The sequence below is a fragment of the Piliocolobus tephrosceles genome, chromosome 2 (assembly GCF_002776525.5).
Source record: "Piliocolobus tephrosceles isolate RC106 chromosome 2, ASM277652v3, whole genome shotgun sequence".
Lineage (NCBI taxonomy): Eukaryota > Metazoa > Chordata > Mammalia > Primates > Cercopithecidae > Piliocolobus > Piliocolobus tephrosceles.
The window spans coordinates 56,270,610-56,287,431 of NC_045435.1; the positions used below are offsets into that span (position 1 = coordinate 56,270,610).

General features: G+C 43.8%; 1 protein-coding gene across 6 annotated transcripts in view; it reads right to left on the reverse strand.

Moving 5' to 3' along the window:
• The window catches only part of ITPR1 (inositol 1,4,5-trisphosphate receptor type 1), a 355,793-nt gene that overhangs the window by 29,525 nt on the left and 309,446 nt on the right, over window positions 1–16,822 (reverse strand). For all 6 annotated transcript variants that reach the window (XM_023218580.1, XM_023218584.1, XM_023218583.1 and 3 more), the window contains 6 exons: window positions 12,018–12,182; window positions 6,927–7,122; window positions 5,131–5,223; window positions 3,814–3,953; window positions 3,158–3,323; window positions 116–276 (listed from right to left, as the gene is read on the reverse strand). In XM_023218580.1, the coding sequence (XP_023074348.1) occupies window positions 116–276; window positions 3,158–3,323; window positions 3,814–3,953; window positions 5,131–5,223; window positions 6,927–7,122; window positions 12,018–12,182 (921 nt within the window). The remainder of the gene's footprint in view (window positions 1–115; window positions 277–3,157; window positions 3,324–3,813; window positions 3,954–5,130; window positions 5,224–6,926; window positions 7,123–12,017; window positions 12,183–16,822) is intronic.

The following is a 16,822-nucleotide window of genomic DNA, read 5'->3' on the forward strand; positions in this document are numbered from 1 at the left end:
CGGATGTTATTTTTCTGTTGTGCAGCTCCCCCACGGGCTGCTGGGGCCTTGCTCAGAGCTGAGAAGCCAGGCCAGTAGGCCCACGACCTTGCTCCCGGGAGGCCTTTCCACTCACCTTGATCATTTCTGCCACATAACTCTCGGGCCCAGTATATTCGGTGGAGTCCTTTACTTTCACCAGGACGATGAAGCACAGATAGTGCCACATGTTGTGTTCTTCCTTGATGTGTTCTTCAAAGGTAACAGTCTTGTTGTCAAACTTGTCTCTTTCCAAGCCTAAAAATGAGACAAAAAGCCCCCAGCCCCAACTGAGCAGTCTTGGTAAAAGAGAAAATCAGTAACAGAATTGTCAGTAGAAAGGGGGCTGTGGTTTCACTCCTATCTTTATAAAGAGTCGGATTCTGTTGGCCTTATAAGTGCATTCATGTTTACATTATGGCAGGAAAACACAGGCTGTGAGTCAGACAGACTTGGGTTTGAATCCCACCTCTGCCACTTAGCAGTTGCTGCTTCATCTCCACATGCCTTAGTGGCCTTGTCAGTGAATGGGACGACCACCGTCTAGGTTCCAGGAGTGTTTAGGGGTAAAATGAGAATGTGTGTGACACACTCACACATTGCAGACAACCAGGGAGTGTGAAGTCCCTTCGTCCAGGTAAATGCCAAAATGCAGGTATGTTAAGGGCTTTTGAGGAAGCAGAATAAGGACAACAAGAACTTTAAACAAATTTTGAACTCTAGCTGGTGGGTTTATAATTTGAAGAGGCCTGGGTGGGCAATTCTAGTCTCTATGTATTCTAGGATTGATCAAATAAATATATTGAGGATAATGGGAGCCGGATTCCTCACTGCCTGAGAAAAGAACGCAAATAGAGAAAAGGAGAAAGGATAAACCCTGTAATGCTGAAATGGAATTAAAGGTATCAGTATGAATTCATCGTTTTTCATACATATAGACACAGATGTGTGCAGATACATGTGCTGTGTACACATACACACATATGCAGATTCATACACCTCTCCTCTAGATCTGTACCCTAATAAGCCCTGAGAGCAGCAGCACACCAACAGGAATGAGCACACTCAGTCCCCAGATCTTGGCTTCTAAATACCTTTCTCCGATTAAAAAGAACCAGGGCTCTTTGGAGAAATGGCTGATTCCAGGGATGGGTCAGGAAATGTATGAGGTGAGCCTAAGCCTGGAATATGTAATGATGCCAAAAGAGTCAGAGAGTACATAGAAAATGATGATAATATGACTAAACCCAGAAGCCAGCTGGAAAGGGCTCTCACTGGCCACATCTGAAGCAATTTGAACATCAAAATAAATAATGATAGTGAAAGATTATAGCCCATTGAATAAAATAAAAATCCATAAGTCCATGTTGTTACAAATACAAACACAGAAATATACATACATACGTCGGGAGAATAAAAAATTCTTTCTTACAATAAAAAGCCAATAAAGAAATGTAGGAGTAATAATAAAAATTATCACTGGGCAACCATCATCATAATAGAGCCAGTCAAACATCATCAATGAATGCTAAAGCTAAGGGGTGAAAGTTTAAGGAATAAGCAGGATATTTACAAAGTGTCTCTCCAAAAAAGTAACTTTATGGAGTTACTGGAGAAACCTGGCAATTAGCACATTAACCAAATGATCAAAGTTAGTATCATGGCTGGACGCAGTGGCTCATGCCTGTAACTTTAGCACTTTGGGAGGCCAAAACAGGTGGATTGTTTGAGCTCAGGAGTTCGAGACCAGCCTGAGCAACACAGTGAAATCCCATCTCTACTCAAATACAAAAAATCAGCCAGTTGTGGTGGCAGGCACCTGTAATCCTAGCTACTCAGGTGGCTGAGGCATGAGAACTGCTTGAACCCCAGGAGGCAGAGGTTACAATGAGCCGAGATACCAGTTAGGAGATGTACTGGCATTACATGCCTCCTGATATGATGCAACGAAAAGAACACCACAGCATGTCTTTGATATTCCTGTGGAAAACGTATACCCTCAATCTTACCATGAGCAAACATCAGACAAACTCAGATCAAGGGACGTTATACAAAATGATTGACCTATATGCTTCAACAGTGTCAGTGGAGGCTAATGAGGCATGGTGACTGCAGCCCCACAGGAGGTAGGATTTGCAAAGGACATTATTGCAATGAAGGATGAAATCTGAGTAAGGTCTGTAGATGAGATAACAGTATTGGATTGGGTTTAACTTCCTAATTTTGATAATTATACTGTAGATACACAAGAGAATGTTCTTGTTTTTAGGAAATGTGTACTAAAATATTTAGGGATAAGAAAGCATCACTGTCAGCCACTCACATTAGACAATGTGTGTGTGTGTGTGTGTGTGTGTGTGTGTGTGTGTGTGTGAATAAAGCAAATGAGATGAAATATTGATATTTGGGGATTCTGGGTCAAGAGCATATAGAAATTCTTTGGATAGTCATGTCTTTTCTGTAACTCTGAAATTACGCCAAAGCAAAAAGCTTAAAAAGGTTTGAGAGGGGGCAAAAAGCAAAGAATTTAAGTCTTTAATTGGAAAATGATCTGTTCTTTTAAGCATACGTACCACTAGGAAATTTATATATTTAGTAGCCATATGATGAATAATCGTGAAATGATTACTCAGCAACCCAGATTCCTCCATGATTAGTTTACATTTACCAATATTTTCCTGTAGTTATACTGAAAATGATTTCTTTGGTGCCCATGTACCTCTTTTATGTAGCAGTTCACTACTTCTCCTCCCATGCCTACAGTGTGCCAGGGTCTAGCTAGGAATTTTACATATGCTGTCTCTCCTAATTCTCACAATAATGCAGAGAAGGACATGTTATTGTACCCATTTTACAGATGAAGAAAGAAGGATTAAAGATGTTAAATGACGAAATGATGGTTACATAGTTAGTAAGTGGTAGCAGTTCAATCAGACCCAGGTCTGTAAATACTTCCCAGCAGAATAAAGGCCAAGTAGAGCCTTACTCACTGCAGAGGGTAGAAGAGTCAAGAGGACGCAGCCGGTGCCCTCTCCTGCATAACTGGGCACGCACCCGCCCATCACGCCCTCGCAGTCTCCACATGCCTCTGCCACGCTGGGCCTTCACACCCTTGCTGCAGCTGGCCAGCAACACTCACCACAGATAAAGCACGTGGTCTTCAAGATCTCTTCCTTCTTCTGCTTCTCACTCCTCAGGTCAGCAAAAGTGTCAATGATAACCCCAAAAATCAGGTTAAGAACAATGATGATAACCATGAAGAAGAACAAGAGGTCATAAATCACTCTAGCAGCAAACAGGGGTTCCTGGAAAAGAGAGGTGTCTGAATCAGTCTGGGTCCCTTGTGACCCTTTGGTCTGCAGAGCCTGGGACACAGCTCAAGTGAGACCTCATCTACTTGGGTAGAAATTAAATTGGGTATTAAACTTTTAAATTCAAAATTGCATCTCTTTTCAAATCCCCTGTCTCAATTGTGATTTCTCCAAGTGTGGTGTGACACAGCCAGGAGGGATATTTGACATGCGTTCAGGTGGATCAGGCCTAACCCTGATGGAAACAGTCCCTAAATCTACTGAACAGAGAGCCAGAGCTAACCCTTTCCACGCAGCTGATTTTGCGGCACCACCTCACATGATAGAGAGGAAAGAAGCCTGATGAGCTAGTTCCGCAGCTACTCAGCCCTACTCCCAGCTCTTCCTCTGCGTCTTCAGTTTACACTCAACACCACTGCATGGTGCTCCCGCCAACCACCCCACCCGCCGCCTTTGCCCTTCCTTCCCCTTGGGATTAATTTACCTCTTTGGACGGCTTCCTGAGCACATCTCCTACTCCACCCCCGCTCCGCAGCCCGTGACTCAGTACAGTGACAATGCACATCAGCAGCGTCTCACATGTGTGCTCTTTATCCTGTTCCGTTTCTTCTGCAGGCACCAGCTCTGTGAACATGGCAAGTAATAACAGACAGAAAACGTGAGGAGAAAGGAGAGACCGGGATTTTGAAATTCTGTTTCCTGAATGCCATCTTACCAGGCACACGAAAGAATAAAATTAAGGAATCGAGCCAAGTACTTTCTTTCAAAAGCTAAAGTCGTCTGGGGCAACTCTGTTTTCATCGCTAACCCCTGCTAATTTCTCCAGCTATGGTAGTATTGCTCTCCCTCTATGGGATCTAAAACATGCCCTGTCCTTTTCAGGTTTTAAACCCCAGACCCAGCTGCAAACAGTCTTTTCATGTTAGATGAGTTGCTTCACAACTCTGAGTCACAGGCATCTTGTCTCTCGGGTGAGGGTTATGCCACAGGACCCAAGTTCCTCACTGGGGATGATGTGAGGACTAAATCCAGGGATATTTCACAGCAGGGCCTCTGGATAAACTGCTTTATGTTGGAGGCTGTTCATTTTCACTGGTTTACGCAGTAAGAGCCATGCCTTGCTGTCTGCCTCATTCCTTTCTCCAGCTGCAGAAGGGTCTTGCTAAAACACAGATTTCATTACTCAACTTCCAACAACCCCTGACCATCCTCTGGATGAAGTTTAGCCTCCTAAGCCTGACACAGAAGACCCTTCATGATCTAGCCCTTTGTTTGTATCTGTGGCTTCATTTCTTGCTACTCTCCTTCCTTATAATCACTATCTCCCCAAACTTGCTGTTTTTTTCTTTTGACCTTTAAAGCCTTTAGATGTACTATTCCCTCTCCTTGGAATATCAAGAGTCTTCTGTTACAGTTTGGGTATCACTTCCTTGGTGATACGCTGACCGCAGTAGCAGGCTAGGTGCCTAACTTCTGTATTCCATCCTTATTCCCAGCATTGGGCAACTCTCCAGCAATCACCATTTGGCCTGCCTGCACCCTCCACTACATTACTGTCTCTTAGAGTACACCAGAGTCCCTGGCAAACGGCGGGCACTCAGTGTAAACTGGCTGAATCACATCAGATCTTTTCCTCATGTGTAACCTTCTTATCCCTTTATCTCCCTCCTCTCTCTCAGTCTTTCCCTTTGCTATAGCCTTACTCCTGAGCAGTACATTTAATCTTTTTCCAACACCACTTGCACCAGTTAAGCCTCTGAAGGAGCCCGATATTATGGGCCTTACAGTTAGGAGGTCCTACCTTCTTTGGGTGCAGGAGAGGAGCAGTTCTCCCCACTCTCTACCCTACACACATCGGAGAACAGGAACTCGCTTGCCAAACTCTCGCCGGTTTCTGGGAGAGAGAAGGAAATTTTATGATGAACAATCTGGCAGCATATGGTTAAAATGTTTGAAGTCCCCAATTCACGGCTGATTAAACAATTCTTTACATAAATAACACCCTAGAATCTTGCATATAAATTCAAAGCAGAAATGCAATTTACACTTTCATTTGGTGATCTGGATGGGAAAAAAGCCAAAAATGTCAATTCCTGTAGGCTTACTAGAAATATCGCACTTAAATAGCACCTCTCCAACTTTAAAGACAAACAGCTGAAACTCTTAGACAGATACTACTGAACGTACAGACTCCAGGAAGATTTATACCAAGTCTGCACGAGAAGCATCAGCAGGCATTCATAGAAATCCAAGGTCCAGGCCAGTTTAGTCCACAACTCTAAGATGGCTGGCAGTTTAAGTGTGACTTAGTGTCAACTTGGGAGGCTGGAGATACATGTCAAGAACACAGCCTTTGGGAGGGAGAGCACAAAGGCTGGCTGGCTCAGTCAGCCACAATGATTCTAGTCTGTTCCTTAGACTCAGGGGATGAAAAACCAGTAGTATTTCACTAAGTAGGGCCAACTATTGTAACTGAGAGAAAAGGGCACTTGGGTATCAATAAAGTATTATGGTCAGTTTTTTTCTCTCTCAAAATTGGAAATCTCTTCTGTTCTTGCTATGTGTAAAAATAACATGAGCTCACTGTAAAATCTGCATATAGTAAAAAAGCCCCAGAGAGCGAGCTGCTGCTAGCAGTCCGGAGGTATAGTCATCCATGTTTTCGTATATGGATATGAGCTTAATTTTTAAGAAAACATAAGACCGGGCATGGTGGCCCACACCTGTAATCCCAGCACTTTGGGAAGCTAAAGCTGGGCGATCGCTTGCGCCCAGAAGTTTGAGACCAGCCCTGGGCAACATGGCGAGAACCCATCTCTACAAAAAAGACAATTAGCCACATGCAGTGGCAGGCGCCTGCAGTCCCAGCTACTGGAGAGGCTGAGGTGGGAGGATTGCTTGAGCTCGGGAGGTTGGAAGTTGCAGTGAGCTGAAATCATACCACCACACACCAGCCTGGGAGACAGAGTGAGATCCTGGGTCTCACAAAAAAAAAAAAAAAAAAAAAAAAAAAGACATACATGTGATCCTACTATAGTTATCCTTCTGCCATTTCCAGCTATATCTTGTGGGTATTTTTCCATGGAGGTTTATAAAGATGTACCTATGTGCAAAGCACCCCACCTCATGGATATACCATGATCTGATGAAACACCCCTGAACATTTAGACTGCTTCCAACTGTACATTGCTGCGAATGTTCTCCCAAATATGTCTGTTTCTACATGCACAGTCAGCAGGCTTTTTTTTCTTTATGTATAGATTCCTAGAAGTAGATTTACTAAGTTAAAGGGATGCATACTCTAACGCTCTCAATATATATGGTCACTGCTTTACAAAAACGTTGCATTAGTTTAAAAGATGATGTTAGTGAATAAATAAATGTCAGATCTGGTCACTCACTCTTAGCATTTGATATGCCACACTGCCTTTTGAGTAAAGTGAGAATGAAGATCTGTATTTGAAATTCACACTCTACGTGTTAGGGAGATACAATGGGGGAGACAGCTGCATTACTAAAGTCGTTATTTTCTTTAGTTTAGTTACAATCAGGAAATAATCTTTTAACATTAAAAAGATCAGAAGATCCCAAACCCACCTGGAACAGCTGTTTCATTGGGCAGCCTATCTACTTCCAGGATAAAGTCATCCTTGAAGAAAAGATAGCCCACTATTGAGAACAGGTAAACAAGGATCAGAGCCAGAACTGCTGTCAGGATGATGGACCGTCCATTGCGAGTGACACTTTTAATGACATTAAGCAAAGTCTCTTCTCTGTACACTAAATCAAAAAGCTTTGAAAACAAACAAAAAGAATTTTAAGAAGCCTCGATGTTAGATGTACATCACTATCCCATAATGAAAACTTGGTTTATAGAGCATTTACCCTCTTAGAAACTCAAAAGCATTACACATGATCTTAACACTGAACATCTTCCCTGGCTTCACAGTGAAACGGAGATGGTAAAAATGAGGAAAAATAAACACAGAAGAGGGCAGCAGGAAACAATAGCAATTTCATGTAGTATCCAGAGCCATTTAGAGGGCCTGGAAATAGAGAAAATACATGCTTGTGCCAATAAGTTTCAGAGAGAAAGGAAGAGGAAAGTGATGAGGGTCTTGGCATCCATTCATTTAGAAGGTACTGAATTGAGTTTCTATGAAGAGCCAGCCACCCTGGTCCCTGCCTTCCTGCAGCCAAGTGTCTGCTGGGAAGGCAGACGTACTACAAGCCAGCATCAGTGGCAAGAACTCTGGACTTAGATGTAAGTTCAAATCTTAGCTCAGCTACTGTCCACCATATGATCTCAGGCTAGGTACTTTCATCATCCCCTCTGAGTCTCCATTACCTCATTTGCAAACTGGAGGATGTAGAGTTATTATGAAGAATAAGTAAACCACGTATGCACAGTGCTTAGCACACTGGCATACATATGTTGAGTAAGTACAATAAATAGTAATTATTAATTTCCTGATCAAGAGACTGGGGCAGGGTCACATAGCTAGTATATCACAGGGACATTAGTGGCGGTAACACTGTGAGGGTAAGACCCCTGCAGGTCACAGTGCATTCACAATCCAGGCTTGCCCTCTGCTAAGGAACCTGCTCTTTGCAAGAAGTTGGCTTCCTGAGGAATGGAGGATCCCTGTAGGTACATATAGGTATGGGAGGATGATGGCTAGTTTTCCAAGAGCTACAGTCACAGATACTTGGCTAGGAGAATGGTGGGGAGTGTGGGGAGAGAGCTCTCTGAAGTTACTCTTAGACCTGAGGCTAGTTTTTAGCATGGCCTCTGGCTGCTGTCTAATCTTGTACAGAAGGTTCGGTCTCCACTGTGGCTTTGGGGTGTGACTGCACCATGAAGTGAGTCGGGGACAGGGTCAAATCCTGACTCTGCTTTTAATTTGTTGCAAGATGTCGGTCAAGCCATCTAAGCTCTCTGGTTCTGTTTCCTCATCTGTAAAATAAGTGGACTGAGACAGCTGATCTCTGAGTCCCTTCCAATTTAGAATTTTACATCGCAGGTAATTTTCTGGTTGGTTGGCTTTTCTGCCTCCTTAACACCAATCTGTGTTCTGAGACTAGTTCTGTGAAAGGCATTGGGTAGAGTAGGATACTTAAAGGGAAGCAAGGAAGAGGCGTTTAGTCAATACAATACAATACGACAGAAGGCAAAGTGTTGCTGTTAATGTTGGTTAAATATTTTCCAGCAGCTCAATATAAAGTGGCAAGTAAGGGCAACTTCAGACAACAAGCAAATGATACTTGTTTTTTGTTGTTAAGGACCGCAGAGATTATACAGGCTCCAAATCATTGAAATGACAAGCAATTTTTTTCTTTTCACTCATCTGTAATTTCTGATTTTAAAACAGTCAATAAGTATTATTTATACAAAAGAAAAGCTTTCTTCTATTTAGAAAATTATACATGTTCAATGGAGAAAACTTGGAAAACAAAGAAAAACACAAAGAAAAAGAAGTCACGAATAATTCACCATCTAGAGACATTCGTTCAATAGCTTAATTCCTTCTGGCCTTAAAAAATGCAATTTATAGATACATATTGTTTACAAAAATATTAGACCATAATACTGGCACATAACCAGCCTTTCACCAAGTCATCAGGAATATTTTCCTGTCAAAAATGAATACCTGGTATTTCACTACATGGGAAAAACATGATTAATATAACTAATATGTTTTTAAAAAACAGTCAAGATGTTTCCAATTATATGTTGTAATAAATACTGCTGCGAGGAATACTTCTATACATGCCTCTATACATGCTCATCTAGTTTTCTTTTCAGCAAATTTTTGGAAATGGAGTATTTGGGTCAAATGGTATAAGAGAAACATTTTGCCTACTGCCTTCAGAAAGGCAGGATCACTTTACATTCACCACTAGTAAAGAATCATGCCCGTTTTACCCCACTCTCACTAGTACTGGGCACCATCAGGCTTTTTAACCTTCACTAACGTCACAGGTAAAACATGGGATTGCGCTGTTTTCGTTAGCATGTCTTTGTTTAGCACCAAGGATGAACCTTTTTGCATGTTTACTGACCATCTGGATTTCTGCTTTTGTTAACTGCCTGCTTATGAACTTTGCACACTTTCATCTCCAGGTGTTAATATTTTTCTAAGGACACAGCTTTAATACAGGCTCAAGACCAGGTCCAGCCAGTCTTTGGGGGCTGGGGGAGGGCGGCAGTTTAATTAGGCCACCAGATTACCCTCCCTGCCTTCTGGCCTGCTAGCATGGAGGCAGCTCTCCCAAACCTGGAACACATGGGTGTTCCCTGCTGAGGTCTCTCTCCTTTTATAGGCAGCCCAATTTCTTTTGGTTGCAGGCTTTCCTTATTAGTAGAATAATTTGAAGTGTCAGTGTTTTCTGGTTCTTACCAGACACATTCAGGACGGCTTTGATACCAAAAGGAGCATATTACTTGAAGCCACAAACAAGTCAAGATCCACACAGCTTAGAAAATCCCCCCTGAAGCACAGGAGAGGCATCCAACCACAATCTAGTCTGATCCTATTGCATTTCCTAAAACTGAACTGAGGTAGCATCATCAGAAGCTGAGAGTTACTCTTATCTTTCTGTGATAAGTTAGAGACTTGAAAGCACAGATGCAAACTAGAACGTGAAACGCCAGTTTCACTGATGCGAGGACTTTTTCACATGCTTGAATAAAAGGCAGTGTCAACTTGGGCATCAACAGAGTTGTGTGGCTCTCCTGCCTCCACCAGTTATTGACAGTGTGACTCTGAGCAAGTTACCTGACTTCACCAAGCCTCAGTTTCCTCCGGTGTAACTGGAAGATACCATCTACCTCAAAGGTGGTAGTGAGAGCGTGTAGAGAAGAGTACAGGGTGAGCACTCACGCAACAGCTGTCCCTGTGCTGTGCTCCAGACGGTGAGACCTATGAGGGTAGGGACTGTGTTCCTCTCACCATTATGTGCCCTGCATCAGGCACTGGCACTGGCACTGGCCTGCACTGCAAGTCATGAAAAGAAGAGGACTCGAATGAACAGAAAAGAAGCAAAGCCAACTGGAGGCAGATTGGAGGAAAGGGCGAAGCGTCTACTGGGGCGAGGTGGCGTTGGCCAAAGGGGAATCTCCTGTCTCTTGGGAGAGACCCCTTGGCAGAGATGAGAGAGATCACCAACTGAACTCTGCCACCCTGCCAAGGGAGGACAGGAATTTGTTGTCCAGGGACATGATGGCATGAGACAAAAAGTTCCAGAAACAGACCTAAGTCTCTAAAGATTTCTGATACAAAGTGATCAAAATAGGCCACATAATGGGAATCACAAGTATATCCTGAGACCTCTCTGCCTAAAACCTCAAAATATAGCCAGATCTATTTTAAGATGAGGGAAAAGAATCCATTCCCTTTAGCCTGCCAAAATCCACCCCTAATGGAATGAGCTAATCCTAGTGATCTGAACGGTGAATTCCTTATGGTGTTTTGGACGGGGGAAGGAATATAGAATGACAAAGACAATAATAATAGCTGGCAATCGTTCGGCAGTGCTATTCTAAGACCCTGACCTGAACAGCTGCATGTAATCCCTATGACGGCCCTGTGAGGGAGATACACTGTTCTCATTTTGCAGATGAGGAAACTGAGGCACAAGGCAGTCAAGTACGTTCAGCGAAGGGAGCATCTCACACAGTTGCATTTTGTGCCTTCAAATCTCTAACCTATTACAGAAAGATAAGAGTAACTCCCAGCTTCTGATGATGCTACTACCTCAGTTCACTTTTAGAAAACGCAATAGGATCAAACTAGATTGTGGCTGGATGCCTCTCATACATGCTTGGGAGGGATTTTCTAAGCACCTCCCTGAAGAGCTTTCCTTGCTCTGCCTTTTGCAAGTCCCTCCCTCTTTGTAAGTCAACCCTGAGGCCTTGATCATTTTTGTCCTCACAAATATTTTAATATTTCTAGGCTCTTTACGGTGTTGCTTGCAGATAGGTCAATTTTATGCTTCCTGTCATTTTATGTAGGCACAAGAAAATGGTTTCTTATCTACAACACCACAGGTCTAGATTCCCTCTAACTACAGGAAAGTAAGCAGTTATTTGATTTGTAATTTAAAAACATGCTCAGGAGGAAGGTGATGGAACCAGCTTAATAGACTGTCAAGACATTAAGCACCTGGCTCATATCGGAACAAAGTAACTGCTACTGAAAGGGTCTCCTGGACCAATAAATCTACTGAGCTCATGATCATGAATCCTGGGGCTTCAAAACTAGCTCCTACTCTTATAGTCACTACATGTGTTCATGAGAAATGGATTCCATGAGAACTGCTGGATGACAGCCTCAAAAATACTCCTCTTGGTGTAAGTGCTGGCTGAGTCTAAGAAGTAAAGAAAAACAAAGGTGCATGGAGAGGAAACATCTGAATCTACTGTGGGCATTTTCCATTACTGAGAATTAACAGATTTGGACTGCACAGTACACAGTGCAGTTGTGCGACTCTTGAATTCCTGGGCTGACCCAATTCCTGTGGAGCTTTCCTCTCAGATCCCCCAAAGGCTGCAAACTGTGGAGCTTCAATATTGATGGACCAGGCACACCAATCACCATTAAAAGGAAGGGTCTGTGATGAGAGAGAGGACATAGGACCCTTTCCTAGTTTCCCCTCACATAAAATATTTCCACACCAGGTACTCACCAGCAGACTGTAGAAGAATTCATGGACAAAGAGCCCCATGGCACAGATCACCAGATACAACAAATGATAGAGGAACTCAACATCCAGAACCATGGCTCGGTAGCCTCTTGTGAACGTCCCACAGTTGCCCACAAAGCTCATTAGAAAGATGATTTTATTGCATACCTGAGAACAATGACAGGACCAGTCAGATGGCACGGACTGTGCCAAACTCCTCATGAGAGCAAAGAGAGTGTCTCACACAGACGTATTTCAGTCACCATGCCCAAACAGACGCTTCCTTTTCCACCCGGTGCCCACCAAACCCACCAAGAACCATTTGCAGATCTAAGTCATTTCATTACTTTGCTTTTCAGGCATATTACAAATTACATGGTAGTGAAATAACTTCATGTGCAACAGTAATCAAGTAGCATTTCTCTATGGCAAAAACAAAATTAACACATACTGAGATTATGATTTTCAAAATGAGATATGAATCATTTCTAACATTCTTATATGAGTTAGTCAAACACAGAAGTCACCTCAATCCACGAACCCTGGGATCAGAATGATCAAAAGCATTTTCTGAACTTGCCACATTCTAGGCACTGGAAGGTGGCAATTGAATGAGCAGTGATCAGTTCTTGCCTTTCATTGCTCCTAAGTCCACAGGGAAAACAAGAATTTTCTTGGGGGAAGAAACATAAGGGACTCCAGGATGAGTTCTATTCCCCTGCCCTCTCTTCTGGGAATAACTTCTAATTTCCCCTCTGAGTAGCAGTCTTTGAGGTCTGGGTGGGACTCCAACCTGGCCATCACAATATTGTATTCCCCTGGGTGCAATGACTGGTTTAGAGATAGACACAGGACCAAATGGAGCCAATGATGTCCACTGAGCTCTTTCTTGGGATTGCAGCAAAAGATAATTTTGTTCTTTCCCACCAACCTTGAACCTGTGCAGCTGTAAACTCTGGAGCTGCCACATTACCAACACTGAAGGCACCACCAGCACTGGGGACACAGAGCCAAAAGATGGCAAGGAGGAACTGGGCCCTGAGGACACTGTCTGAGCCCCTGTATCAGCTGTGCCTGAAGCAAGGCTCTTGGTTTCTTGGTCAAAATGAACCAATACGTGTTCTCCTTTGCTGAGGCTAGCATGGATTAGGTTTCCGGTATCTGCCCCTGAAGGAGTCCTAACTGAACTACTGTGCGATATAGTCCCACCTTTGACAGAAACCCCAATGCCTGGAAGTCCATCTCTAGCAATATGTTGACAGAAAAACTTGGCTCAGGAGGAGGCCAGAGAGGAGCCTCTCTGGATGCACTTGGTAAAACCATCTTCTGCTACTCTAGCTCCCTCGGCCACAGGTGCGGGGGAAATACTGCCAGTTAATCTGGTAGGTCGGTGTAAGTGAGCTTCTCGGTAATCAGATAAGCGAGGAAGCCGACACCCACAGATCGCTGCTGGCTTTCTCAGACAGGCTAAGCATTCAATCTGCCAGTTTTTTCCAAAATTCTAACCTTTGCTAGTGGAGGGGCTTTCATAGGGTGGGAAAGTAGCACAGATTCTGGATGATCCATGATGATGTGGTTTCAGGGAGGGGCAGATGGTGCCCTGGGTGACATCACACATTACAGGACCTCAAACACATCCCAGCTCCTGCCATCTTAACAGGGTGATCCACTTCACCTGAATCCATTCTTCCCTCTAACTTCTGCCCTAGTTTTCTCCATTGCTTCCTCAGGAAATAGCTGCTATTTGTGGTCTCAGCCTGTGGCTGGACTCTGCTTGTTAGCCTGAGATCTGGCTCCCATCCCCACCTCTCAACAGAGGCAGCTCATGTGAAGTCTCCAAGGATTCTGTGCACCCAGCAGTCTTCCTGTCTGCTCTTAGCATCTTTCCCAGCTCCCTGCAGCGTGACGAGCTCCCACTGCACCCTGCTTACCACTCTCCCAGCTGGGCTTCAGGACCCTGCCTTCTCCTCCTCCAGCTCTCAGAACTCCAATGTAATTTCTCTGTCTCTGTCCACAGCTACTTTCCCTCTCCCATACATTCCATGTGGGTGCTTCTCTCTTTTAAAATTCACTCTAGGCCCGGTGTGGTGGTTCACACCTATAATCCCAGCACTTTGGAAGGCCGAGGAGGGTGGATTGCCTGAGCTCAGAAGTTCGCGACCAGCCTAGGCAACATGGTGAAACCTCATCTCTACTAAAATACAAAAAATTAGCCAGGCATGGGGGCACGCGCCTGTAGTCCCAGCTACTTAGGAGGCTGAGGGAGGAGAATTGCTTGAACCCAAGAGGCGGAGGTTGCAGTGAGCCCAGATCACGCCACTGTACTCCAGCCTGGGTGAGAGACCGAGACTCCGTCTCAAAAAAATATGTAAAATAAAATTCACTCTAAATAAGTATTTATTATAGCTGTTTGCCCCCCACCCCAGTTTATGTTGTTGTAAATGGTAATTAATTCTTAGCTGAGTCTTTCCCCCACCTGATTTGTCTTAAAGAAGTGATAACTGTGGAATGATTATCACAGAAGGCCAAAGAAAAAAAGAACTAGGCAGTCCATAGAAGACAGCCTCTGAAGTACTGAACATTTTTTTCTACCTAGTTGTTTATGTAATTCTTTTGTATTTCCTTCTTAAATGGTTTCCTCTCACTGTAGGCAATCCTTACATTCCCCTCCCCACACCGATACGTAGTTCTGGTCATGTATTTCCAAATGCCCCAGCTAACGTTTAACAGCCTGTCTTTCCACCTGAAGCCCAGTAGTTCAACAATTTAAATGCATTTTCACCCTGAAAACTAGATTTTGGCATGACTTCATTTTAGATGGCCACAGTATTCTTCTCGCAATCATTTGTGACTGAAAATTTGGAGCCATATTCCCCTCCTTCATTACCCAATCAAGACAGTGATACCCTCTTTGTCTGAAAAAGGGACCCAGAGTGGCAATATGGTTTGGTTCTGTGTCCCCACCAAGTCTGTTAAATTGTAATCTCCAGTGTTAGAGATGGGGCCTGGTGGGAGGTGACTGGATCATAAATAGTTTAGCGCCACTTGTCCTGGATACACTATAGTGATAGAGAGCTGGTTGTTTAAAAGTGTGTAGCACCTCCCCATCTGCTTCCCTCCTGTTCCAGCTCCAACTTTGCTGCTTTTACTCCGCCATGAGTGAAAGCTCCCTGAGGCCTCCCCAGAAGCAGATGCTGCCATGCTTCCTGTACAGCTGCAAAACCTCAAGCCAATTAAACCTCTTTTCTTATAAATTACCCAGTCTCAGGCATTTTATAGCAATGTGAGAATGAACTAATACAAGCACATTGCTTTCTGGGTGGGGTAAGGCTCTGACTCTGTGCCCACCATGTGTTGTTACTATTTCCTTCCTCTCTCTTTCTTCTTCTTTTTTTCTTCTTTTCTTTTTTTTTTTGTCAGTCTCATTCTATCACCCAGGCTGGAGTGCAGTGGCACCATCTCAGCTCACTGCAACCTCCACCTCCCAAGTTCAAGAGATTCCCATGCTTCAGCCTCCCGAGTAGCTGGGATTATGAGCATGTATTACCATGCCAGGCTAATGTTTGTATTTTGTTTAGCAGAGAGGGGTTTCACATGCATACTGGCCAGGCTGGTCTTGAACTCCTGGCCTCAAGCAATTTGCCCGCCTTGGCCTCCCAAAGGGCTGGGATTACAAAGGTTTGAGCCACGGTGCCCAGCCTATTTCCTTCTCATTTCTGACGTCCATACCTTCCTTCTTTCTTGTACACTATGTTTAAGACTCAGGCTTGTCAAACCCAATCAAAGCGCCGCTACAGCCCCTAAAAAGCCTCTTTGCCTCTAGTCCCTCCCGATGAATCCACATAACATGCCATACCGAATGCATTTTCTCCAGAACACTTCTTTGTATGGACCATTTCTTGGCTCAAAAACACCACAGGCACTTTCCACTACCGGGAACAGAGTTTCCAACATATATTCTATACAACACTAATCTCAAGTGATACTTACAAAAAACTGCAGGAGAATAAGTTTGGGAAACAGACATACACTGTTGTCCTTGGAGGTTCCTAATCCATTATTAGTACAGTAAAGTCTGTGAGGAAGCCTGCAGTAACGAAACCCTTCATGATGTGTTTACCCCAGCATTTTTCATGTGGATTCAATCAGGGGCCCTTTTTTCACCTCATATTTATATAACGTGGAATATGCTCTGGGAATGCTGACCTGGGGGACGAAGTCCAGTTGCTTTATCCTAAAATTCAGTGCTGCAAGTGACTCATACAGGATCATTTCCTACTGATCACTACCGACCACGAATGAGGTGAAACTCTTTATTGTCTCTTGATAACAGCCAGGGCTTTCCCATTGTTCTGCCCTGGCCTATGCGACCCACAAAACCAAAACACTCTTCTCAATCCCTGCTTCATGGCCAGATCCTCTCCATTCCTTTTTTTTTTTTTTTAAATTATTATTTATTTATTTGTTCATTTATTTATTTTTGAGATGGAGTTTCCATTTGTCACCCAGGCTGGAGTACAGTGGCATGATCTCGGCTCACTGCAACCTCCACCTCTCAGGTTCAAGTGATTCTCCTGCCTCAGTCTCCTGAGTAGCTAGGATTATAGGTGCATGCTACCAAACCCAGCTAATTTTTGTATTTTTAGTAGACATAGGGTTCTGCCATGTCGGCCAGGCTGGTCTCAAATTCCTGACCTCAAGTGATCTGCTCACCTGGCCTCCCAAAGTACGGGGATTACAGATGTGAGCCACTGAGCCTGGCCCTCCATTCCTTAAGCCCTAACTTCCATCCTGCCTCCTCCCTGTTA